General features: G+C 38.5%; 1 protein-coding gene across 1 annotated transcript; it reads right to left on the bottom strand.

Moving 5' to 3' along the window:
• Window positions 1-6: 6 nt before the first annotated feature.
• LOC135476407 (Fanconi anemia group J protein homolog) lies at window positions 7-27351 on the bottom strand (the record flags this gene model as incomplete). The annotated part of the gene is given in 27 exon segments (XM_064756416.1): window positions 7-102; window positions 104-139; window positions 586-621; window positions 1459-1568; window positions 2679-2817; window positions 3330-3401; window positions 5219-5338; window positions 5650-5787; window positions 6181-6239; window positions 7675-7708; window positions 8055-8100; window positions 8965-9128; window positions 9363-9512; window positions 10740-10786; window positions 12395-12530; window positions 13069-13164; window positions 13650-13781; window positions 14395-14488; window positions 15689-15943; window positions 21169-21221; window positions 21395-21499; window positions 21645-21680; window positions 22445-22566; window positions 25388-25579; window positions 26143-26187; window positions 26806-26917; window positions 27179-27351. Coding segments are annotated over 27 exon segments (2718 nt in total), but the record flags the coding sequence as incomplete, so codon positions are not given.

The raw sequence follows: 27351 nt of genomic DNA, 5'->3' as shown, positions 1-27351 counted from the left end.
AACAACTGACCTATGTCTTATACACCTGCCCAGGGCCTGGTTAAGAGCTCTGTACGCCTGTATCTCGTACCACTCACTGCCTGACAACAGTCCACGCTCGTTTGTTGTACCTGTCGTTATACTTTCTCTTTAACTCTACCTGTGAAGAGTCAAACATACCTGAATGGCAAACAACGGTACAAACATCAGTACCTTTCACTGCTATATATATAAAAACTGTGTGTTTGATGCTCAGTGCCCAGTTGACAAAACATTTTTTTTCTGCACTACCTTCAACAAAGCTTTAAACATGGCTTACACATGTGTTAAATGCTACTCATGTGAGCAACTATGGATATTACGATAAAACATGGTCAATGGAATATCAACAATTATATTGACAGCCTTCTTAGTAATTTTACTATTTAGAGTAGAACACTTAGGATTCATTATTTGAATAAAATATCGTGACACATATAAAGTATTTCAGCAAAAATGTCTCACATTGTTACGCTCAGATGACGTTATCATACGATATTCACGAACCACAGTGTGGAGCATTAACAGAATTCTTCAATTTAATTCCTTTATTCTGACAACACTTACCTGAATATCCTTGAAATTCGGAAATGGAATTCCTACCTGAAATTAGAGTAAAACACAAATTGTACATAATCCATGGAGAAAACAATTCATTATACACATTGTATTAATAAAGGGCTTGGAAACCAAAACATATCCACGTACATGTAGCATTCCAAAGTTTGCCAGCTATTCATGCCTCACGCCGCAAAAGTCAGTTACAGCTCCAACGTAATTCAAAAGTCCAATGTAATTCAGCTTTAAATAAAACTGAATTAAATTCGACCCATTAGTTCTGCACTAGTGTCGCCACGATATGGCTGAAATATTGCCGATGAGGCATTAAGCCATAATCATTCATTCATTCTGCACTAGCCAAACAGATTAATGACCCCCATCGATCACTACTGGTTGATCATTACTGGTTAATCATTACTGGTTGATCATTTCTGAATGCTCTTTTCTGGTACTACATATTTTTTCTCACATGACCCATGTCAATTTATGGCTGGTGAAAACCATCGCCCTTTACCAAGTAGATGATAGATAGACCTTTCCAAAATGTCAATCAAGAACACATATTTAGCCAATCATAATCAACATTGTTCAATGTAGGCCAACTGGATGTCCCACACATTGGTTACAAATGTTCAAATTTTTTGTGATGTCATAACCTCACAATTGCTTTCCCATGGAATGGAATGAAAAGTAACATTTTCACCAGAAGGGGTTGTAGGACATTGGATGTGGTGGATCCATCCGTTCCAGATATAATCATTGCTGTTGAACTAGCAAGGATAAGATTGTAGCAACCAGGTTAAAAGATTTATTTTATTTATATATTTTAATATGCATCTCAGCCAATATTGTACTTCATCTCTTACTGTGATGACCAGCCCTGGCGTTGTTATCTGCAAAGTCCAGTCCTTCACTGACTTTACCTCGACAAACGGCCAGGAAGAGTGCCCCGTCAACTTCTGAATCAGCTCCATCCGTCTCGTCATAGTCTGTTCGTAGAAGGGGTCATCACACGGAGAAATGATATACGGGTTTATCAACATAAATGTGGGCATCGTCAAAGACAAAGCATGTTAGTCTAAACGAACACGAATAACATTTTGGGTGAGGTATGGTGCTGGGTGTTGAGTGGGAGGGTTGGGTGGAGGTTGGAGGGTGGTGGTTTTGGGGGTGGGTTTTTTCTTGGTTTGTAGAGTACCCGCGAATGGGGATCAATGAATAATACTGTAAATCTTCTAAATGTTTAAACATTAAAATGGATATGCTGCACATTACTGGCAAAAGATCAATCATCACAAATCCAACAGAATTTTTTTAGTTTATTAGAATATTTACCTTTCACAAAATATCGTTTTTATCGTCAGTGTCGTATTTGCATGTGTTTTCATTCAAAATCTGTTATAAAGTTCTTAAAACTGACTCAAATTAAAACATTTCCAAACTTTAGAATCTTTTAATGGAAGGCAATAATATAAGCAATTCTTGCAAAAATAAAGAAAATTTTATTTGACTAGCAAGCATTTATTTGATTGGTGTTTTACGCTGCACTCAAGAATATATATTTCACTTATACCATGGCGACCAGGATTTATATGGTGGGAGAAAACCTGGCAGAACCCAGGGGGAAACCCATGACCATCTGCAGGCTGTAATAAACCTTCCCATGTTTGGCTGGACAGGAAGCCAGCATAAGCTGGACTTGATAAACCTTCCCACGTTCGGCCGGACAGGAAGCCAGCATAAGCTGGACTTGATAATCCTTCCCACGTTCGGCCGGACAGGAAGCCAGCATAAGCAGGACTTGAACTCACACCGACCACATTGGTGAGAGGAACCTGGGTCAATGCGCCGTGCTGGGGTGCTTACCCTCTTGGCCATGGACTAACTAGTACATGTATAACCTCTACACAGGCGAAGTACATGTTCCAAAGTTAACCTGGGGCTTGTCGTATAGCCTCTTTCTTCCCACCTACATGTATCTGCAAAATTACAAAAGTTTGTGAAATTCCATTTGAGTTTTAGTTGAATGCTTCATTGGAATTCAAGTAGCAAACAACAAGTTGTGTCATCAAAGTGAAACAACAAAATTTCTGACCCACCATAATCGTCATCCTCAGCTCCCCCCTCGATCACACCATAAAAGTATTTGAGAAGGTCATCAAAGTCTGCCTTGTCTCCTCGTCGCGGCTCAGCGATTATCTTTTTCTTCTTGATGATCTCACCCCACAGTCCTGTGAGCTAAAACACCAAGGAGCACATTGAGGGGAAACAAGAAGGTTTTACAATCATAATTTTAGCAGCATTTTTCCAAATCTAATGCAGCATTTACTGTGTTTTGGCCTAAACAAGAAAACAATACTAAGGAAAAGGACAGACAACCTTTGTAATAAATGCCAGTCCTCTTTAAATAAACAAAAAATTAAATAAAGTAAAATTTCCTCACATTAGAATTTCTAGAACATTAAACATTATTTATTTTTTACACACATGTATTTTTTATAGTTTTACTACATAATTGATGGAATGTCTATTAAATAATCAGAAATGTAATTGTTTTTTTTGCAGCAATGTAAACAGGTATGATCTCCAAATCTACTACGCTGACAAAGTAGCAAGGATACAGATTACTCTCCAAGTGTAACCACTTTTTCTGGTCTCTGTATTCTATCACTTTCCTATAACTTTTCTATAGCCACTGAACCTCTGATTCCGATTCTCATTCCAGTCACTCTCTAACAGAAACCACTCACCTGCCACCGCTCTGACAGTTTGTCCAGCATTTTGTATGAGGGTAGGAAACACAGAACTCCATGAGGAATAGCCTGAAACATAGAACTCCATGAGGGATAGCCTGAAACATAGAACTCCATGAGGAATAGCCTGAAACACAAAATTCCATGAGGAAGAGCCTGAAACACACAACTCCATGAGGAAGAGCCTGAAGCACACAACTCCATGAAGAAGAGCCTGAAACACACAACTCCATGAAGAAGAGCCTGGAACACACAACTCCATGAAGAATAGCCTGAAACACACAACTCTGTGAAGAATAGCCTGAAACACAGAATTCCATGAGGAATTGCCTGAAACACACAAATCTGTGAAGAATAGCCTGAAACACACAATTCCATGAAGAATAGCCTGAAACACAGAACTCCATGAAGAAGAGCCTGAAACACACAACTCCATGAGGAATAGCCTGAAACACACAACTCCATGAGGAAGAGACTGAAACACAAAACTCCATGAGGAAGAGCCTGAAACACAGAACTCCATGAGGAATAGCCTGAAACACAGAACTCCATGAGGAATAGCCTGAAACACAGAACACCATGAGGAATACCCTGAAACACACAACTCCATGAGGAATAGCCTGAAACACAGAACTCCATGAGAAATAGCCTGAAACACAGAACACCATGAGGAATAGCCCGAAACACAAAACTCCATGATGAATAGCCTGAAACACACAACTCCATGAGGAATAGCCTGAAACACAAAACTCCATGAGGAAGAGCCTGAAACACAAAACTCCATGAGGAATAGCCTGAAACACAGAACTCCATGAGGAATAGCCTGAAACACAGAACTCCATGAGGAATAGCCTGAAACACAGAACACCATGAGGAATAGCCTGAAACACACAACTCCATGAGGAATAGCCTGAAACACAGAACACCATGAGGAATAGCCCGAAACACAGAACTCCATGAGGAATAGCCCGAAACACAGAACTCCATGAGGAATAGCCCGAAACACAGAACTCCATGAGGAATAGCCGGAAAATATTGTTAGAATTATGACATGAATGTTTCTTCTTCCAATGATAGGTTTCAGGAAACATGTGAGCCTTAGCATTTAGAAAAGCCAAAATATCTCAGAAACCAAGGCTGTGTAAACTTCCAGGTTCCATTTCATAATGAACTTCCAACTTTTTTGAGTGATCAAAACTGGTGTCAAATATTTGAGGGCATGCGGTGATCAAAGAGCCAAAACCACACCATATCTGTGAAAAAAATTAAATGTTATTCATGACTAAAACATTGTTATCAAAGGTACAGGTTAGTGTTCACAAAACAGTTTTACAACATTTCTGTTCAAATCAAGCTTTTTGACCATCCAGTTACTCACCCTGCACACTTTCAGCACTAGTCTGCCCAGCTCATCCACCCTGTTTGATGTCCTACTCACCCTGAACACTTTCAATACTAGTTTGCCCACATCATCCATCCTGTTTGACGTCCCAGTTACTCACCCTGCACACTTTCAGCACTAGTCTGCCCAGCTCATCCATTCTGTTTGCCGTCCCAGTTACTCACCCTGCACACCTTCAGCACTAGTCTACCCAGCTCATCCATCCTGTTTAGCATCCCAGTTACTCACTCTGCACACTTTCGGCACTAGTCTGCCCAGCTCATCCATCCTGTTTGGCATCCCAGTTACTCACTCTGCACACCTTCAGCACTAGTCTGCCCAGCTCATCCATTCTGTTTGACATCAGAGTTACCAACTCTGCACACCTTCAGCACTAGTTTGCCCAGCTCATGCATCCTGTTTGATGTCCCAGTTACTCACCCTGCACACCTTCAGCACTAGTTTGCCCAGCTCATCCATCCTGTTTGATGTCCCAGTTACTCACCCTGCACACCTCCAGCACTAGCTTGCCCAGCTCATCTTGGAAGCCAAACGTCTCTGTGTTCCTGTAGGTTGCCTGGAGTTTACCTCCTGATGGACCCTCACCGATGCTGCCAACCCACACCTGCATAAAGTTTCAAGGCAATGGATTTACTAATTTTGTGAAAGAGAAAGGCATCATAAATTGTAGTTTGCTAACCTACATATTTATTAATATATCACCAACAAGACAGTGCTTAAATTTCACCGGTTCCTTCTCTTTGTAGGCAGACAAGAAATGTGCCAAGTTTTATTGATGGATTAAAAGACAAACTGAAGGACTGATACTAACATGAAATCTTACATCATTCTGAAAGGGAGACATCAATCCTTTTGGACTGGAGACACAAAATAACTCTATAAAGATACATATATATATATTATAGGGAAAAATACCTGCGAGTCCTTGATGACATGATTGGCCTCTAACTGGATTGGAAACGACATTCCTAACTCGGAGCTAAATGAGCTCATCGGAGACAGAGTACCGCTGGTTAACACAATGTTACGCACCAGAGCAAAGTCCGAAAATGCCTGCAGTTGCAAGAGAAAAAGATGATGGGCAATGGTTTGCATTTTATAGGAGAGTTATAAATAGTATTTGCCATGTGCCCGAAATGTGCAGTGAAGCTTCCTCAACCTCCACAAACGTGAGTTTTCCATTTTTTAAAAAAGAAACCAACATCCAAGGTTTGACAACAGTGATCTGTCTTGATCTACTCTTAAAATTTATGGTATAGAGAAAACCTAAAAATAAAATGTGGTTTTGTGTGGCAATGGAGCTATAAACATTTGTAACAACACAGGACAAGATTCTTCCAGAGCAATGAAGCGTTCCATGACAGTCAGCATTTTAGTCACACTATTCAAAATGAATCAGAATTTTTCTTAATCTTTTGCAAAGTAATAAAAGACAATATAACATACCACTGCAGGGTTCAAACACCAGAAGTTGAGAGTGAAAACTTGGCGCATTTCTCGTCTGCCTACAAAGAGATGAAATCTATATAGTTTCTTGTTTGTTGACATATCAATAAAAATGTAGGTTAGCAAACTGAAATTTATGATGCCTTTCCCTTTCACAAAATTAGTAAATCCATTTCTATAAAACTTTATCCCAAAATCACAGTCATTGTTAGAACGATGAATCACATTTACAACAAGCAAAATTCGCAAGACAATTTGGTCTTGCACACTGCCGTCCCCACCCCCTCAAATTAAGTAAATGGCTCTTGCTAAAACGATGTCAAAAATTTTAACCCAAAATCAACTCATACAGCTGTAATAAAATTTGTAAATGCACAGTTTAAGAACATTTTCAACAGTTTGGTTACAATTTCCTAAAATGTCTCAATGACTTTTAAAGAAGAAATATTCAAGACAAGACTATCATATGTTCACTTTGTATTTACGGTAATTACGTCTTCAAGAAACAAATTTTCTATACACATAGCTGTGACAGCTGTGACAGGTGTAGGGTTGTGTGTTCACTCAAACCTTCATTAAGTGTATGACCCATGCTACACAGATAGCATGACCCATGTTACACAGATAGCTTGACTCATGTTACACAGATAGCATGACTCATGTTACACAGATAGCATGACCCAAGCTACACAGATACCTTGACCCATGCTACACAGATAGCATGACCCATGTTACACAGATAGCATGACCCATGCTACACAGATAGCATGACCCATGCTACACAGATAGCATGACCCGAGCTACACAGATAGCTGTGACATTTCCTGGTGTAGGGTTGTATGTTCACTTAAACACAGATAGCATGACCCATGTTTTACAGATAGCATGACCCATGTTACACAGATAGCATGACCCAAGCTACACATATAGCATGACCCATGCTACACAGATAGCATGACCCATGCTACACAGATAGCTGTGACATTTCCTGGTGTAGGGTTGTGTGTTCACTCAAACACAGATAGCATGACCCATGTTTTACAGATAGCATGACCCATGTTACACAGATAGCATGACCCAAGCTACACATATAGCATGACCCATGCTACACAGATAGCATGACCCAAGCTACACAGATAGCATGACTCGTGTTACACAGATAGCATGACCCAAGCTACACAGATAGCATGACCCATGTTACACAGATAGCATGACCCAAGCTACACAGATAGCATGACTCATGTTACACAGATAGCATGACCCAAGCTACACAGATAGCATGACCCATGTTACACAGATAGCATGTCCCAAGCTACACAGATAGCATGACCCAAGCTACACAGATAGCATGACCCAAGCTACACAGATAGCATGACCCAAGCTACACAGATAGCATGTCCCTGTTAGAAAATAGGACGTCAAAACTTGACTGAGCAACTAATTGGATGATCAACTTATAGAATGTCTATTTATGCCCAGCTTATGCTCACTTACCTTTGTTTTTTCTGCTGGTCAGCCACTGGCCAGACTACAACCAAGAAAACAATGTACTGTAATTCTTCAACCTGTTCGCTTCTTTCAAGGTGTTTACTGGGGTAATATTCTGAAGGCGTTATTCTGTGCAGACTGATAAAATTATAGTTTTTGTGAAACGCTGAAATGGGCCCACTCAACCAATGTAGGTTTATGTCCAAAGTCAAATTCAATTATGCATACATTGTACAGAATGTTGCTCTTGCACATGTGAAATGTTGAGGAATTAGGGCAATACAACTTTGTAATGCTAGAAATTCCCAAAGGATGTGTGTAAGGCATTTACAATAAAAACACAGATCCTCCTGACCTCTTAAACGAAGACTACAGATCACGCTTACCGTGTCCATGGTCTGGCTGTAAGATGTAGACCTCACAATGGCCACCCTGAAAGACAAAACACCTCATTACACATAACTGAACACCACAACTTTTTTGAAGGACTAAATAGCATTCTGGGATCGCAGAAACTTGTATGACCAGTATGTTCCGCAGATACCACACAATAATGGAATTCTGGGAAATGATACCCTTCATCCATAGCATAGGTAACGATATGGCAAAGTACACGCATACATAAACATAGGGCTTGTTTTGTGGATTTATTTATTTGATTAGTGTTTTACGCCAGACTCAAGAATACTTGACTTATACGACAATGGCCAGCACTACGGTGGGAGGAAAACGGATGTTTAGTAGAAAAGTGCATAATGTTACCTAGAAAACTGATGGAAAATAAAAAGTCAATCATAGCAGTTTAATTTCAACTTCACACACATGAACAGGGGAGTATCAGCACACCCCTATGAAGTATTTATAGCGTTAGCATGGAGATTACTTTTTTATACCCTTTGTACGTTCCTCAGTTCAACCAAAGGTCAAAAGAGCCTGAAATTACGATGATACTAAAATTTTGAAATTGGACTTACTCTAATTTGATGTTGAAAATGTGTGATCAAGTATTACAACTGCTGCTTCATGAGGTGCATATTTAAGGTTCATATATTACAACTGCTGGTTCATGAGGCGCATATTTAAGGTTCATATATTACAACTACTGGTTCATGAGGTGCATATTTAAGGTTCATATATTACAACACCGTCTTGATTTTACTTTTATAGCCTAAAATAAGTTGAACCAAAAGGGTAGCCAAATTGATTAGCTCTATTTGAACAGTGCAGAAAATGGAAAAGGGCAGAAAAGGGTAAAAGTGATGGAAAAAATAAAATCTGAATGAATTGTGAACAGACCTATAATCTTCGACAAATCGGAGGTCCTCTCTGTAGAGGAAGTCCAGCATCGTGAACAATGCATCCAGGACATTAGCAGCTCCCATGCTGAGGCGGGGTGGCAAGAGTCCGCCTTCCCGACGCTTCTCTGCCTCGTCCTCTTCACACACTGCTGCTAACACACGCTGTACAGCAAGAAATGAGTGACCACACATCCTGTGCAGAATCTATTTATTTATTATTCATTTGTGTTTACCATTGTGCAATATTTCAACTGTATAACTGTGCACAGGTTTATGTTTTTTTTTGGCCTGCTTTCTTAAAAGCAGAAAGCACATTTATAAGTTTTCCTAGGGAGATAAACAGTGCTTCTCAGTGTTAAATCTTGATAGGAAGGGCTTGCATTCTATGCACTGTACCTGCAGAGCAGGGAACTCCTTAGGCCCCAGGCCCACCTGGACAAGCCTGGCCACTATGTCCATTCCTGCCCACACGGTGCTGGCCTGGTCGAAACTCTTCTGCTCCAACTGAGAGCCACTCCGCCGGATAAAATCATCCAATCGTGAGCACTGTAACAAAACAGTCGCTATTTGGGAGTCACGCTTTCTGGGCACACTCACAGGTTCTACATGTAGTGCACTCAGCTGGCAGAAACCACTAGGTTTTGAATCACTGACTTCAGAGTTAGGCACCTTTCTATTTCACCTGAAGTATGGCTTTAAAAATGCACTTTATGAAGCACATAAAAGCCTCAGAATGATACTTATGATGCCAGTGCTTATTTCTTAATCAAAAAATCAAAAAAAAAAAAACAAAAAAAACCCCCATCTTCAGTGGTTTGGTAAAGTGGATGAATCAATCAGAATCAAGTACAATTTGTCAACTGAAAAATGCTAAAATGAAAGCATTTAGGTGAATTAAATTATATAATGTCGACCGTGTAAACCCGGTCTTGAACCTTACTCCTTACAAGCGTATACGCCACTCTCTATGGTCATGGCTTACATCAATGCCACAAGCAGAAAATCTTGTACAGGAATTTTCAACACCAACAAGGTCACATGATGCCAGAAAACACAAACAATCTGCATGTATCTCAACCTTTGTTTCTAATAATACTTTTACACATGTATTTTCTTTATCTCTATCTTTAATATGCACAACATGAATCTAACCAAACGCCCGAAACAATTTTATTGCTGAATGCTGAACAAATAGTTCCATGTGAAGACAAAAGAGGCAAGGCTAAGTCAAAGCAAGCCTATGTGCATATCTGTGGTAAGAAAGGTCAATCTTGTCCAAAGGTGGCAGTGGTGTAAAGCCAGCGTAGAGAGGGGTACATGTGCTGTAAGATATATGGTCTAAAACCACCTTCTCAATGACATCCACCAATCCAGATTTACAACATCAGGTTGACCAATCAAATACCATCTGAGTTTATCCAATAAAACAGATTGGATTCCAAGTGTGGCCAATCAAAATACTCGATATGTCACATTGAATGCACAGGATTTCGCAGGATGTGTTGACAGGCAAAATGGCAGACTCGGCTAAGATATTTTTTATTGCACTTTCTGGTGGGCTACAGATAATTTGGAGGTATGGCCCCTGTTTGTATACACTCACAGCACTGATAACGAATTGTTAACTTGTGGTGTTCCCAGTTTTTGGGTGGTGAAATTTGACTGGTATAACAATGGAGTATGATATTATTTGCACTCCACAAAACAGTGAAGACAAACCTTCACACACAAACAACATTTGTCCTAATCCTAAAACAGTAAAATCATTCTTACCATTTGAAGAAGCTCTTGGTGCTCAAATTCCTTAACTTCTCTCTTAACTGTAAGATAAAATGTGCATTATCACAGAGTTAAGTACCAATGTAAAATACAAACTATTCAATCACATGTGGCTACTTCAGGGAGATAATTCAACAGTTTGTCTATTTCTTTTATTTTTTATAGTTATTTTTTTAGGCTTTTATTTGTTATGGTCACTATACTGATCATATTCCGGACACAGTTCACGTAATGTGAAATCCCACTTCTCACTGATCACATTCCGGATACAGTTCATGTAATGTGAAATCCCACTTCTCACTGATCACATTAGGGACACGTAATGTGAAATCCCACTTCTCACTGATCACATGCCGGATACAGCTCGTGTAATGTGAAATCCCACTTCTCACTGATCACATGCCGGATACAGCTCGTGTAACGTGAAATCCCACTTCTCACTGATCACATGCCGGATACAGATCGTGTAACGTGAAATCCCACTTCTCACTGATCACATTCCGGATACAGTTCACGTAATGTGAAATCCCACTTCTCACTGATCACATTCCGGATACAGTTCGTGTAATGTGAAATCCCACTTCTCACTGATCACATTCCGGATACAGTTCATGTAATGTGAAATCCCACTTCTCACTGATCACATGCCGGATACAGTTCGTGTAATGTGAAATCCCACTTCTCACATGCCGGATACAGTTCGTGTAACGTGAAATCCCACTTCTCACTGATCACATTCTGGATACAGTTCGTGTAAGGTGAAATCCCACTTCTCACTGATCACATTCTGGATACAGTTCATGTAATGTGAAATCCCACTTCCCACATGCCGGATACAGTTCGTGTAACGTGAAATCCCAGTTCTCACTGATCACATTCTGGATACAGTTCACTTAATGTGAAATCCCACTTCTCACTGATCACATGCCGGATACAGTTCGTGTAACGTGAAATCCCAGTTCTCACTTCTCACATGCTGGATACAGTTCGTGTAAGGTGAAATCCCAGTTCTCACTGATCACATTCCGGACACAGTTCATGTAATGTGAAATCCCACTTCTCACTGATCACATGCCGGATACAGTTCGTGTAACGTGAAATCCCACTTCTCACTGATCACATTCCGGATACAGTTCACATAATGTGAAATCCCACTTCTCACTGATCACATGCCGGATACAGTTCGTGTAACGTGAAATCCCACTTCTCACTGATCACATTCCGGATACAGTTCACGTAATGTGAAATCCCAGTTCTCACTGATCACATTCTAGATACCGTTCTCGTAAATAGGTAACAATTTTTCAGTCATATGAAGACTAGGAGTCATCAGGTGTGTGTAGATATATTTTGTCTTCATGTGGCAGGGCAAGTCCATGTCGCCAAAGTATCATGCTGAAGCCACCAGACATGACATCCCACCTAGTCACATTATACTGACACCAGGCAAACCAGTCCCGTTTCCTCACTCTAACCTCTCAGTGCTGAGCTCCTAGCTAGGTAGCAACATCATTTTTAAAGCCTTTGGTATGATCTGACCCGGGTTTGATCCTAGGTCTCCCGACTTTGAGATGGGTGCTCTAACCATTAGGCCATTAAGCAATCTGTCTTTGGCATGACCTGACCTGGTACAAGTATGAATGTCTTACCTAAGTCGTCCAGCTCTTTGATAATCTTAGTTAGGCTGTCGTGTTCGATACACTTGCTGACGGCTTCCCGCGCTGAATCCTCAATGTTGTGAGCTTCATCAAGGATAATTATCTCCTCCTTTATGTTAATCTCCATCTGTTGTCATGACAACAAGAGCAGAGGATTATTCAATTATGTCAGTATTATCATCAGACAAACCACTGAAAACTTCTTTTTATCTTCTTCTTGACGAAAATTAAATGCATTAAAATGTTAGAACACAATGTGCCACATTGATTGTATTGGGAATTGTTAAATTTACAAACATTTTTGTTTGTTCTTCACAAAATGTGCCTACAATCAGAATGTTATGGATATGTTTTAGTGCAAAATGTTGGGACATTGAACAATATGAATATGCTTCATAAATCCCAACCTTAAGATTCAAATATTTAAATGCATTTAATTTAATTCTAGTTCCATCCAAAAAAAAAAAATAAGTGAATGTATTTTTAGACACTCATTTGGTGTGGATTTCTTTATTTGGCTGTGTTTTTCATAATAAATTAAGTAAATTTACTTCAGGCAAAATGAGTAACGTCTGAAATGGATGAAATATTAGTTCAAAATTTTACTTTACTTGATGGGATAATTAAATGTTAACATAATGAGCCAAAAACTGCAGATAACTCACAGTTTTCCTGATGATGGGATCAACCAGATAGTTGTAGGGACAGAAGACGATGTCTGACTCTCCTCTGAGACCTCGACTCACATAATAAGGACAAGCCTGAGGTGAAAATAACAGTAAGTCTTCCATACCTCTGAGTGAACACCATGCACCGATTCATTTAATATTTAATTAGTGGTTAACTTTGTTCTCAAAATCATCTGACTTATGCATGGAAATGACAGAATGATCCCCCAAGACTTACATTTGCGGTTTTAATCAATTAAAGCAAATGTGTTTTTGTTTTGGATAATTTGGGAAAGGATCACATACTATCATTTAACACTATATCATTTAAGGCGCAATTGTTTTGACACTGATGTAGCTCTTTAAATGAATAAACCGTGTTGAAAGATAGGAAGTCAAAAATTTGACATGCAGAGACACAGCAAGCAATTTCCCGAGCTAAATTGTGGCAGCTAAAATATGTTTGTAATTATTTTGTGTCACTGCCTCACATTACACATTAGAACAACCAATATATCGATACCTATCATAACACAGAACCTCTCAGGATGATGACATTTCTCGCTCAGATCACTCACTTTAACACGCCTCTCGCTGCAAAGGGTAACCAAGTCTTCTATGTCCCAGGCCGTGCCCTGACCGTAGAAATTTTGAAGTACATTCTGGGAACTGATCTTTCTCACATTATTGTTGAACAAACAGCCTGGGCCCTAAAGAAGGTGAGATGAAAAAGATTTAACCACTGTATTACAATCCACTTTAGTTTGCAGTATGTTTGCTTTAATGGATTTGGCAGTAATAATTTTTTTCGCGAAGCACACACCCGGCAAATAATTGCTCTTCTGTTTGTGCTTATACTTTTCGCTCACTGAAGACTATATGGCTTTTGGTATGAGTGGCAAACAACCACTATTTCCCACACAGGTTACCTGCAGTGGCAGGATGTCACCGCTGCTTTGCTGACAGCTCTAAGGCTGTAAGTTGTCGCTGGTTCATGCCCCTGATTTCCACCTGTTGAGGTCCCTATTGGGCAATTGCCTTGATAATATATATAAATCCCCCCCCCCAAAACAATGTTGCTATTTCTTAGCTCTTTTAGGCTCAAACCTAAACATTAATCCTAACTGAATATTGCATATAAACACCTTTAAGAGGCAAAATAAAATTATGCTAATATAACACCTATCTGAGTTATCAGGTTTAATGAAGACTGCTTTTTTGTAAACTGATTACAATTTATTGCCTTGTTTATTTGATTCATTTATGTTGTACACAGGGATTTTTCACTTATTAGACAGCGCTAATGTGTATTAAAACACTCACATCTAGTAAGTCCCGGCATCCATCGTTCTTACTGGAAGATTTTGACACTGCAGGATGAATACACGTATGTTCCCGACTGGCCAGGATGGTCATCCTGTGGAACAAGGGGAAGAACTCCTGTCAGTCATCACACATATTACCTCCCTTTACCTAGTACCCTTGAGAAAGGGATGCAGTCAGCAATGAAGGTTTGTGACTAAACAAATTAAATAAGAATAGAATTTATTTATTTACACATTGAAACATGGACAAATTGAGATTTAATTTGTTACACAATATTACATCAGAGACTGCACTATTTCTTCTATTTTACCACTCATCTGTTTTATGGCACAGTCTTCACAAATCAATGCGAGTGATCAAGCATTGGGGTTTATTATGCAGACAATCAGACGTTAACAGTGCAGTCACAAATTCAAACCCAACTCTTGCTATTCTGGCTGTAGCTTTTTAAAGTTGAGTGATTTGTCAGATAGAATGTACCTAGCAAAGGGAAGTTGTTTACCCTAGGCTGCTTGTCCTCAAGTTCTGAAAAAGCACTACAAAGCCTAAGCTTCTTAAAAGAAAGATTAAACCATAAAGCAACGCTGTTGTTGGGGGAAAAATCAGCCGACCATGTTATAAGTGAAGCATAGAGAAGTTCATGTTAGCCTATGACATGTACAATATAGAAAGAAACAATACTCGATGTTAACTGTAAGCAACATCAACATAATATTTTGGTTTTTACTGAATAAAAAAAAAAGATCGCAAGTAATATTTACCAAATGTTAAGGTTTTCTTCACTGAAAACTTTTGTACAGTATGTGTGCAAAAACAATTCTGTGACAACCATGTTATATTGTAGCGCGTGTTGTACTGAAGTGGGCCTTATGTGGGAAGGTCTGCCAGCAACCTGCAGATGGACGTGGATTTCCCCTGGGCTATTCCTGGTTTCCTCCCACCATAATGCTGGCTGGCATCGTACAAGTGAAATATTCTTGAGTACGGCGTAAAACACCAATCAAATAAATCAATAAATTGTTCTGAAGCATGTTATAATGAGAGGGAAGAGAAAGCGGGATAAAAATAGCTAACAAAACCAAAATATAGAACAAAAACCCATATTGTAAAATACATCACTCTTTTTTTTTTATGCTTTGGCAAAAAAACTGGAATGCTTAGAAAAGTTACCCTCAAGTGCACTGGAATTTTTCACTTGAGTGAGTAGAAATTTTTTGATGAGTTACCCAACAGGAACACATCGCCAGGAAGCTTGCTCATCTGTCATTACAAGTAGATGTGCCAAACTTACTTGACATCTCTGTAGAATGTTTTACGGAGTTCTCGTACAATCTGTGCAATCTGCTTGTGTGTTCGTGTTCCGAAATAAATCTTTGGAATCCTGCACAAAACGGCAAACAAAGAGAAGTGATAACAATTGTGGACATGTACAGAGTTGGGAACAAAAATGTCTAGACCAATGCCTTGAAATATCTGAAAACTGACGAAACATAATCCATCCTTGACATGAGTCCTCTTAACTAAGACTAATCTTAACAACAGAAAACTCAGATGATATGAAAGTGAAAGTAAAAACATATGGTAAAGAAAAAGGGCTGAAAAAATAAAACACACACCCACACACCTAACATTTACTTGGTGGTCTACGAACGCAAGGCTGTGGTAAAGGGCATTGTTGACTGCTGAGTGCCACTGAGTTAAAGAGTGCGGCAAGACTTAAATTTTCCCTGTTGAATGCCAGGATTGAACCAACATCTCTGTACAAGAGGTGGGGTGCCGTGTACCAAACCACTAAAGTGACAGCCTGCTATCCATATATAAGACCGGCTTTGTATGAGAAAACATTCAGAATTATATATATGTAACACTACTTAAATGTGTCACCTGTATATTACGAAATCAGTTTCATTTTAATACAAACAGCAATATTTATTTATTAGGGGTCCTGTTATCCTATTGGGACATCTATTGAAATCGTTGAGATTATTATTGTCCTTAGCTCGAAAAATTGCAACATCTCGAAAAAATCAGGTAAAGGTAACAAAACCAAACTTTGCACTTTTAATAACAAACATTTGAAGCAACTTTTGACGTTTTGTGCTGTTTGGCTAGTCATATGATTTAGCATACATTTTGAATTTTATTGACAAGCTTAAAAAATCTTCTTCTCCAGAAGAGCTGAAGTTACTAGCAAGAAACATGGCAGGAACTTTGATGTCACATCACCTCATTTTGCTAAAATTCATCATAAGGACGGAATTTTTAGGAACAGTATTTCAGTAATCTTTCACTCATGGGTAAAAAGTGTGGTGATTACATTAAACTTCCTGTGACATCAGAGTTTCTAACCTGTGATAATGTGGTCCATACAGCCCACCATAAAAGTCAAATGTTTGAGCAAATTTAACTCATTTTACAAACATCTAAAGAAATAAATCAAAGTATATTTGTGCATAGTTTTAAGTGGTCTACAGTGTATTTAGCGATGCCTACTTCGATTTTTAGAGGTCTTTTCTTTTACAGAAACAATTTCAGAAAGCAAAACCATCAAAATTTAACTACAATAATGATAATAATAATAAATAAATTGCTTTCAGCCTGTTTTATTTTTTCACATATCTTTTTTTTCAGGACACAATGACAGTTTGCAATGAACACTGCTAGCTTATATCATTTATAATTTATTTCAAATTTCACTTTGTTGGATTTTATACAGACAGCAATGTCAAAACAAGTATTGCTACACATGAGCTGTTTTCCCACAAGGAAGATACTAAAATTGCATACAGATATTTAACTTAAATAAATTTCACCACATATTAAAATCAAAAAATAAAAAAATATTCTTATCCACTTCCCTGCAGATTCAGGCAAGATTCACTATGTTTTTCAATATTATTTTTGGTTTGTGAAATTTCGAGTTTTAGAAGAGTAAATCTGTGAATTTGGGGCCATTATTACAAATCTGTTCATTGGGGATAACCAGACTGACCTTCCAAACAAATGGTCTTACTCTTGAAGTTTTCATAGGGCAGCTTTTTATGGAATTTCTGTTCTTTTTTTCTACATGTTAAATTTCCATAAAACCCCTTTTAACCAAAGGAAAAAGAAATTTCCTGCGGGCCTACCTTGTTTCTTTTTGATAGGTTGGGTTACCAGCAACAAAAAATTTTAATGATGGTCTTATCTCTGTCTCAAACACCGTAGATGTGATGAAGTCAATTATTTAAATGGATAGATGAATAATGCATCATCAATTTAACACTTTTACGGCAAATTTGCAGAGAAAATCTATGCGTAACCATCTCCGGCACCAGAGTAATCCCCCTTGACGTGGACACTGCTCACCAAAATGACAAGCTGTTAGCGACTGTTGGATGGCAGCTGGTCAAGGGTGTAATTACTCGAACAAGTCAAATCTTTAAACACAAAAGGGCCATTTAAACTGGGCTAATTCCTCGTTTATAACAACAGGGGCAAAGCAAAGTCAGGGTGAGCTTCAGAGCCAATTTGAGGCTCTCAACTGAAGATGATTTGCGACAACAGTGTGGCATTATTCACCCCAGTTCTCCGAACAGCTGGTCTGCTAAGCGCTTCAGAACAAACGTGGAAATTCCACCAGTCTCGAGGATCTTTACCTGATCAACTGGTTTGTCCAAATGTTAAGGATTGTAAAGATTTCCACATTAACCATATCTGACAAGCGTCATACAATGGCTGGGACAATATGATGGGAATCCTGCCAGCACAAACACAGTTTACTCTTTGACATCAATTGTTTCTAATTTTGTGCATCATCACTGTCAGTTAGCTATGTCCTTCAAATCAGCCCATCATTCAATACTGACAATTAGCATTACCAGTACTGCAAATTAACTTACTGTCAATTAGCTCATCAATACTGTAAATTAACCTGTAAATTAGCTTTATACGAGTGTTATAAATTAATTAGCTTACAAATATTTCCACTATCCTCAAATCAATATTTTTAGATCCATTATCCCAAAGATAAACTTGGAGAACCTTAAGCTTAACTATAAATATTGCCAGTTAAAAAATGGGTAAATACTCCTGAACATTGCAAAATGTGTGAGAAATCTGAAATAGAACAGACACCGCGGTAGAGACACTGACCTGTGATAATCTTGAACCATTGAATTTGGAAACAATGAAGTTTGATTTTTATAACCTTTAACAATACTGAGTTTCATTAAAACTGAATTTAATTAAAACAAAATGAACTCAAACTATCAACCAAGTAGACTTTTAAAATACAATAATCTTATGCTACAGGTGAACTGTACAAGGGTATTATTGATGAAAGGAAAATCTGAATTGTCTGTAATCATTTTATTTTTTAATTATTTTTTGGCTGTTTAATGCCTCTGACACAAATGAATGTTATTCAAAACAGCAATTTCCGATACATGAATCTGTTCTAGTTGTCCTTTTTGAACCTTCAGTACCATAATAGTACGTGTAGGCAACATTCAAGGACTTTGTTTGAATCTAAAGACGTTTAGATGTAGTATAGTCGTTAATATATTACAAATTTACACTGTATATTACACGCACATTGAACAACTCTTTAAAAACAACTGTCCAGTCACACTGTTAGTAAGTGGGGGTTCACTTTAACAAGGCTATACCAGAGATTTTAGGCAAAAAATCCAGAAATTGTCTGTATTTACTAAATACAGGTCAAAATACTTCCCATCAGACTCAAAGATGTACAATTTACACTGTTAAAATGATTGTAGACTTTAAAAAAAGCTTTATAAATTTTAGAAACTTTATTAACACACGCAGAGATGAGGAGGTTTTGCGAAAGGTGGAAACAGTATATAAAACTGTGAAAACTGACTTGCGCTGATCAATTATTTGACCAAAAAATCTTCGGTATAGCCTCTTTAGTGATACACCATCCAGTTCGCCCAACTTAAAAATTAAGATATACGATTTAGTTCTTCAATATATAATAGATTCTAGTTGTTCAAATCATGTAACACACAGTTCCACCGCCCAGTGACAGCTCATTCAATACCCAATTCAGTAATGTCCAATCTCAGACTCTACAACAATGCAAAAACTAGCTTTCAACTCCGGTCAATTTTAAGGCCATGGTGCCCTCAGGCCGACCAGGCACTCTGCCGCGCCCCGCCGGATATTTAAGGGGCAACTTAATTTCAACAGCTCCTTAATGACCCATAAGAGGGCTCAATATAATCTAACGGTGTTCACTGTCCCGGAACAGTGTCAACACGAAGGGCGCAATTTCGCATTCAAACGGCTCGAGAAAAAAAAAAAGGATGTCTTAGAAAAAAAACACAATTGGGTGTGCTTGTTGACCCATCCAGGAAATGTCAAGCACGGGTCATGTGGCATGGTTGTGAACTACACAATTTTTTGTCTTTGTCTCCAGAATACCGTGATACAAGAGTGTTTACTACTCCCTAAAGTCAGTCAGTGATTCGTGGAAAACGTCTCTCGGCCTTTTTGCACATGATTTCAAATCCAACAGTAATAAGTGTATTACTAAATGAGGCCTAGTAAGACAGAAAATCTCAAGTGATGGCCAAGTATCAAATAACATACACCTCAAATGGAACACCCCTGGAAGCTAGTCCTAAAATTAGTCAATATCATGTTTGTACGTTTTTTCTCTCATGTTCACCACAAGAACACAACTGACCTTTCAGCACATAATGGTAATCTAAGGTGACCACTTTGTGGGTGTGTTTTTTCTTTTCTCAAACTGGTTCGCAATATTCTGTTTGTATTTCATTATTCCGAAAGTTTCTGGTCATTTAGTTAAATATCAGAGTAGTCTAACTCTAAAATTCCATAAATTGCCTTACTGTCCGACACATACACAAGTAACAATACACATGTAACTACTGACCAACTTTAATTTTGACAATTTCAATTTCTTATATACTCAGAACAAAAGACTGAATTTAATCTTAAAAACTGATTCATGAGCATTATTACAAAGCAACTAAATACATGTACATTTAATCATATTTCTTTTATACTTACCTATCAGTTGTAGACAGGTGACAAATATCATTTCACAAACCTAATTATTGACTACTGTAATTCTTCAACCTTTTCGCATGTTTGGGAGGCGTTTATTCAAGCCAATTCTGTGTAAACTGACAAAAATTAATCTTTTTGTGAGGCCATAAAACTGACCCATCCAACTAATGTTGTTCTGTCTCCAAAATCAAACTAAAAACATGCATAAACTGCACTGAACGTTGCTCTTTCATATACAACAAAGCAGAGGACTTAGGATGTATGCATGAAGTTTTTAACTTTCTAACGAATATCCGATGACAGATATAGGTAGGCTATGGATAGTGTTTTCGCAGGCCTCAGTTTCAGAGTACCTCCTTCAAAGTCCCAGGTCAAATAGTTAGCTTGTTAGCGAAGCACGATAAACCCAGGTGCCTTTCGCCAATGCCATCAATGTGAGGTCCCATCGTGCTCATGGTGGCTTCCTCTCTAATCGTACACGGGAAGGCCTGCTGGCAACATGCAGATGGCCGTTGGTTTCCCCTAGGCTCTGTTTCCCGTAATATTGCTGGCCACTGAAATATTCTAGAGTTTTGCGTAAAACTCCAATCAAATAAATAAATAAATCAATGTTTATTGTTTGCACAGCTTTAACACTTCAACACAGTTTCCAAGCCTGTAGTATAATTTGTCCTGAATTAGTCATGTCCTTGTTTCCGTTTTGTGACGATGGAAAGATAACATGTCACTTACTTGCGTTTTGGAGGAGGAGGGGCCCTTCTTCGACTGGCAGTCACAGGTACAGCCTAAAGAGTCGGACAGAGTTTCATTTTGACCAGGCATATGTGTTGAGGATGTGCACTGACCATTCATTACCATGGACGCTTGACTACCGATCACTCCAGTTTTCATTACTGTCTGACCTGGCACAATTTGATTGGACACAATCTGACCTGGTGCAACTTGATTGGACACAAACCTGATCGGGCACAATTTGATTGGACTCAATATGACCTGGTGCAACTTGATTGGACACAACCTGACCTGGCACAGTTTGATTGGATGCAATCTGACCTGACACAATCTGAACAGGCACATTTTGATTGGACACATTCTGAGCAGGTACATGAGCTGGGAGCACAATGACTTTTTGCTCTTCAGTTAACTGTCCATTAGGTCCTTTAGACAGGAATTTGATTTTAACTGGTTTTCCTGTGTTTTTGACCTGCCTCGTAGGCCAGCTGTAGAGGAAGTCTAGACACAGTCTGGAAACAAAAACAAATTAATTTTCCATAAACAATCTACATGAATTTTCAATTTTTGTGCATTAATTCTTAAAGGGACTATATTTCTCTAAAAACAGCTGTTTTATTTACTGTGATTATTTCTCTTGTCAACTGATCTGATTTACAGCATTTATTGAGATGTATTTTATATGGATGCTGTCAGGTTTAAGTAGTGGAGCCCTATAGGTCTAAAGCCTATCACACAAAACTCATACACAGAAAGGTAAAAGTCTTAAGCCTTATTTCTCTCCCATCAGGCATTTCATTCCATAGCAGATGACACTGAAAAACAGTGAACAGGGCTATAAATCCATTACAAACACAGGATCTCCCAACTTCATACACCCCTCATATACTGAAGCTGGTGAATCTGTATCAGCATCAACTTCTTTTTTCTCTTAAGCCACACGAGGTTAAACTTTTGTTTTACAGGCTGAATGAATCTTGTTTTTCGATGTCGGAGGAAGGCATCGAAATACAATTGAAAAATCATCTAAATTTGTGAAAAATGTAGACTGTTCCAGCAACTGTTCCTGTTAAAAGACATTTACATGATGGGAAAACCTTGAAAAACACGAAACTCAAATTAAAGAAAAAAAAATTAAGATCACACAAAATAAGAAAGTGGATTTTCACTTTTATTTTCATTCAATGTTTGGCTTGTTTAGTGTTGGATTGCCTGTAGAACACAAAATAAAGTTTGTGAAAGTTATGGACATTTAACTATACCAGTTATAGTGTACCTGTGCAGATCTAGGTGTGGGAAATTTCTTAGTAGAGGGTTTAAAATCATCATCATCATCAGTGTCATTAGCCTTGACCAGAGCAGCCATCCGCGCTAGGGTTTGTGCTGGAGTGCTGATTCCTGAAATAAAGACAGGAAAACTTTAGGACTATCAATAAGTATCGACCTTCTCCCTGCGCCTTGTTTTCCTGTTCAAGCTTAAACAGCTGTATTTTTCAATCACACTTCCATACTCGTCAGAGTGCAGATTTCAGCAACTGCAATTTTCGATCACACTCCCACACTCCTCAGAGTGCAGATTTCAACAAGTTACAACTGTAATTTTCGGTCACACTTCCATACTTCAGTGCAGGTTTCAATAGCTTCAACTGGCTGAAAATCGTGACTGCATTTTTTTTTTTACCATGTCTTTGTATCTAATCTTCCTAGAATTGACAGATCTTCCCAACTGGTTTTGTCAGCGATCTATTGACAATTACTGTAAATGGCCTAAAGTTTTGCACTAGGATTTGGAAAGTGTATCCAGTATTCATTGTGTTGATAGTGGTTGTTACTGGCTGTGCGCTGTGGGGGAGCAGCAGGGGTGGTCAGGTGATCATACTGACAGTTCAAGAATGTTATAAACAAACTCTTGCTTCACTGAGCAGTTAGTCTGTGCTCCTACCACCAAGAGTTCATGCTTGACTGAGCAGTTAGTCTATGCTCCTACCACCAAGAGTTCATGCTTGACTGAGCAGTTAGTCTATGCTCCTACCACCAACAGTTCACACTTCACTGAGCAGTCAGTCTATGCGCCTACCACCAACAGTTCATGCTTCACTGAGCAGTTAGTCTATGCTCCTACCACCAACAGTTCATGTTTCACTGAGCAGTTAGTCTATGCTCCAACCATCAACAATTCATGTTTTCTTCAGTTTTAATTATAATGATTTTAGCACATGCCCGTCACAGGTTCATTGTTTTATTATTGCTATTTTGTGATAAATGGGAATTTGGGAGAAAACTCTTTGGAGATAAAGCGTGACTACCCAGTACCTTTATCAAGGCAACAACAATATGGTAAATCAAATATCTGTTTTCAAACTGAAAGTCTCTCCGTACTCACAGCTGTGGCAGAATTTAGCATACTGCAAATCAATACGTGTATATTAGGCCTACTAGCAGGGGAGATGAAGGTGTCAAACTGTGATTAAAGCAACACCTACACACATATGTTTGCACCTGCAGCTAAACATTTCTTATTCATTCTGGCATAATTTGTGAGACTGTCAACTTGTACCTGTATTTCGTGAAGATGAATACTTAATTTACTTAATACTTAATCGAGTCCCATCGGATGAACTTTTGGTCATACAGATTGGTTTTTATCTACATGTAGATACAAGCCACTCACAATCACAGGATTTGAGATTTCCATGTGTCTACCCATGAATCACATGATTTTTGCTATCAAAAGGCAAAACAATGATTTTACCTGCCGTTTGCATCACGTAAATCACGTGTGGGCAAATTTGCATAGAAGAAATCATAAAACATCAATTTTTTATGAATATAAAGCCAGAGGCCCCATGTCAGTGTTGTGCAAACTCCTAATGTGATACCGACATTTCCTCTCTCCCGATATGCCAGACTCTCACACAGTGCTACAGAAACGGGGTAAAAGTAAATCATGATAGTTTTCGGGAACCTTGGATGGAGTATGTGTTTTCTGTGTTTAATGGGAGGTTTCCAATATAAAACCGTAGGAAAGGGAACTCTTCTGTAACAGGAGGACAATTAGTTCCGACTGTAAAGAAGCAAAACGTGCATGCAAACTGACAGGCTGAATTGGAATTACATGGAAAGAAGCTGATGACAGATATTTCTCATAGAAATTCATTTTTAGCTGAAATACAGTTGTACACATGTTCCTTGCATAATGAGGGCTCTCTGCAGACAACCTTTCACCAGATAACGGTGTTAGGTGACTTCCACGTGTAGGCCTAACCCAAACAATCAATTCGTCTGCAGTATACATTGTGCATTTACATTACTTGTTTGGCATGGTCACGCTTTGAGACAGCAGTATTTGTAATAATCACTGCCTGTCTTGATACTTTCTTCAATTTCATTCATGGGTATATTTAGAGATGTACATGTAGGCCTAGGAGTTGGGAGACCTGCACACGTCACTGTCAGTGACTTGGCCCCATGTGGCAAGGCACAGCAGCCAGAGTTGCCAAGTGCCATGCAGGTTAATGAAATGAGCGTGGGGGCCCATCACTCTATTCTGTCATCTTGCTGCCAGCTCAGATCGTGCGAAAGTAAACGATAGAAGCTCACGTGCAAAACTTTAGGTCATTACCGTATTGTTGTTGTTTTGTCTTCATCTTGACTCACACCGACAACAGTCACATGGTCTGTGGCACGTGATCAATTACTGTCAGTGCCACGGTTAAAGAAGTCTTTTAACTTTGTTGCGCTTCACCATGTTTCACTTGATTCAGTCATATGTGAAATTCCCCGACAAATTGTACCCTATCCTGATGTAATCTGTTCTTCCATACATATGAGACATCAGGTACGATATATGATGAAACTTAAATTTTATTTACCTGTATCTTGGCTAATTTGTGGATAGGGTGCATTTAGATCGAAATTACAACTTAAACAAATGTCAACAATCATGGTAATGGATGAGTTTTGATTGTCTTTTTATGAAGTCAAATAACATTTCTCATGTAGATTCTTTATTTTATAACATTAATGTATCTTGTGACAGATCCTGTTACTTGCTCTGCAGTGTACCTACAACAAAGTGGTTACATGCACCTTCTTAAATTCACCTGTACTTATGCATGTGTGCAGTCAGAATTTCACACCCCAAGGTATACAGTTTTGAATATTTTGTTTGTCAAAAGCTTTCACTTTACTGTTGAATGCAAAATAACCAAATTCTTACCTAGTTTACTGGTGTTTAGCAATGAGCGTGGGTTGTTACTATTGGGCGTGGGTGTTCCATCAACTCCAGGGGATAGTGGTTGGCTCACAGGTGTGGCGGGGAAATGAGGGGACATGATAGGGGCAGCCTGGGGCATAGGGCACCCATTCGCCCCAGGAGAGAGAGTCTTCCCATTATTACAAGTACATATCCCTTCAAACAGAAAACAAATCAGCAAATAAATTCCCCCCAGAGATTTACCCTTCCTAAAGTGTATATAAAGCCCACTTTAATAAATGAACCAATGTGTGAGCTTACGGTTTAATATCTCTGAAATTAGTGTTTCTGCCATATTACCATAGTGCCTCCTTGTATCACACCAGACCTCATCCACATACCCTCATTCCTCAACGTTTCAGCATATGAAAGAGCAACTATGGGTTTGATATAACACCTTTTTGGAGTGATTTTGGAAACAAAACATCACAATTTTGGTGACTAATTTCAAGACTTCAAAAAACATATAATTTCATCAATCTACACAGAATAACATCCTAAGAATATGCCTGAATACACATCATGTAAACATGCCAAAAGAGTATATATATTTATACTACTGCCTCACTGTGCCACCATGACAAAGACACCAGACTTGACACTATTCAATTAAAATATGCCACCAGTCAGTTCTGGCCCTCTTTGTTAAGCACCAAATAAACAAACTTCACAAACAAAATTACATTCAGTTCTAATGTGCATGAAACCTTGTAACCGACCATTTTCTACATTGCTTCTCTCCTGATCTTCTATTCTTGCCAGTTCTGAAAGAAAATACACATGTTCCTATGACCAGTGGGGTTAAATCACTGATTTGACTGATTTACTGAGTGATAAAGTTAAATGCCTTGTACCGTATGACATAATATACCATCAGTATTGTGTTAAAGCTGAATAATAAGGTCTGTTATCATGGAGTATAATTCTCACGACAAGCTAAGTGCCACGACTACTGAATTAACCAGTGACCTTTAAGGCTACGTCACATTGTAGGACATAAAATACCATCAGCAAAGTGTGAAAATTTACTGATAAAGTCAAAATGGCCTTGTTTGGTATACTGTACAATCAGAAAACTTTCTCCGTGTCAAAATTCAGTCGCTACATTACATCTGGCATGCACCGATTCCCTGAGTAGGCTGATGTGTCACAGCAGGCATCGGTAACCCATCTTTGAACAGTTATAAACTTTTGTTCAAACTTTTGCATCAAACAAGTTGAACCAAGGTTTGCCATGTTTTTAATTACAACTTTGGCTATGTTGGTACTAAAGGTATCATTATAAGGCCATTATTTGCTTCTAAGAATGCACTTTCACATACTGGCAGCAACCTTTAGGTGAAATACAATAAGAGAAGTATAACACAGGCAGATGTTCTCACCTCGTTGTCCAGCTTGCCACGCCAGAGCAGAGCAGAGCAGAGCCAGGCTTTTACCACTTCCTGTGGGGCTCTCTAATAAACAGTTCTGTCTGTTTTTCAGACCAGCTATAATCTAAAATATCAAACCAAACATATACATGGTAAACAGTGTAATCATATTTATCATTAGTTTTAAAGGTGGAATTATCAGAAAATAAAAATAAAAGTAAAATACATACATGCAAGTCTAAGACTGATTTTTTTTGTATTTTATCGAAATATGATGTGACAGAGGCCAGTTTTCACATATACAGCATAAAGTATTTTCTTCATGAAAGCTTGATCAGGACATACTAAACTTTAAAAATCTGTACTAACAATGTTGATAACTGACCTTAGCCATCATACTAATCTGAGAGGGGTAGGGCTTGTATGGGAAGCGAACTTCCACCCCATTGATACGCCTCACATCTTCTGTGGGTTCCATCCTGCTGTAATGGCTAGTATATTTGGAATTTTATCTAAAAATTAAGAAGGGTTAATACAAATTTAAAATACCTTCTAAAC

The sequence above is a fragment of the Liolophura sinensis genome, chromosome 10 (assembly GCF_032854445.1).
Source record: "Liolophura sinensis isolate JHLJ2023 chromosome 10, CUHK_Ljap_v2, whole genome shotgun sequence".
NCBI classification, from domain to species: Eukaryota; Metazoa; Mollusca; class Polyplacophora; order Chitonida; family Chitonidae; genus Liolophura; species Liolophura sinensis.
The sequence above is the reverse complement of the archived record's forward strand: the minus strand, read 5'-3'. Positions and strand labels throughout refer to the sequence as shown.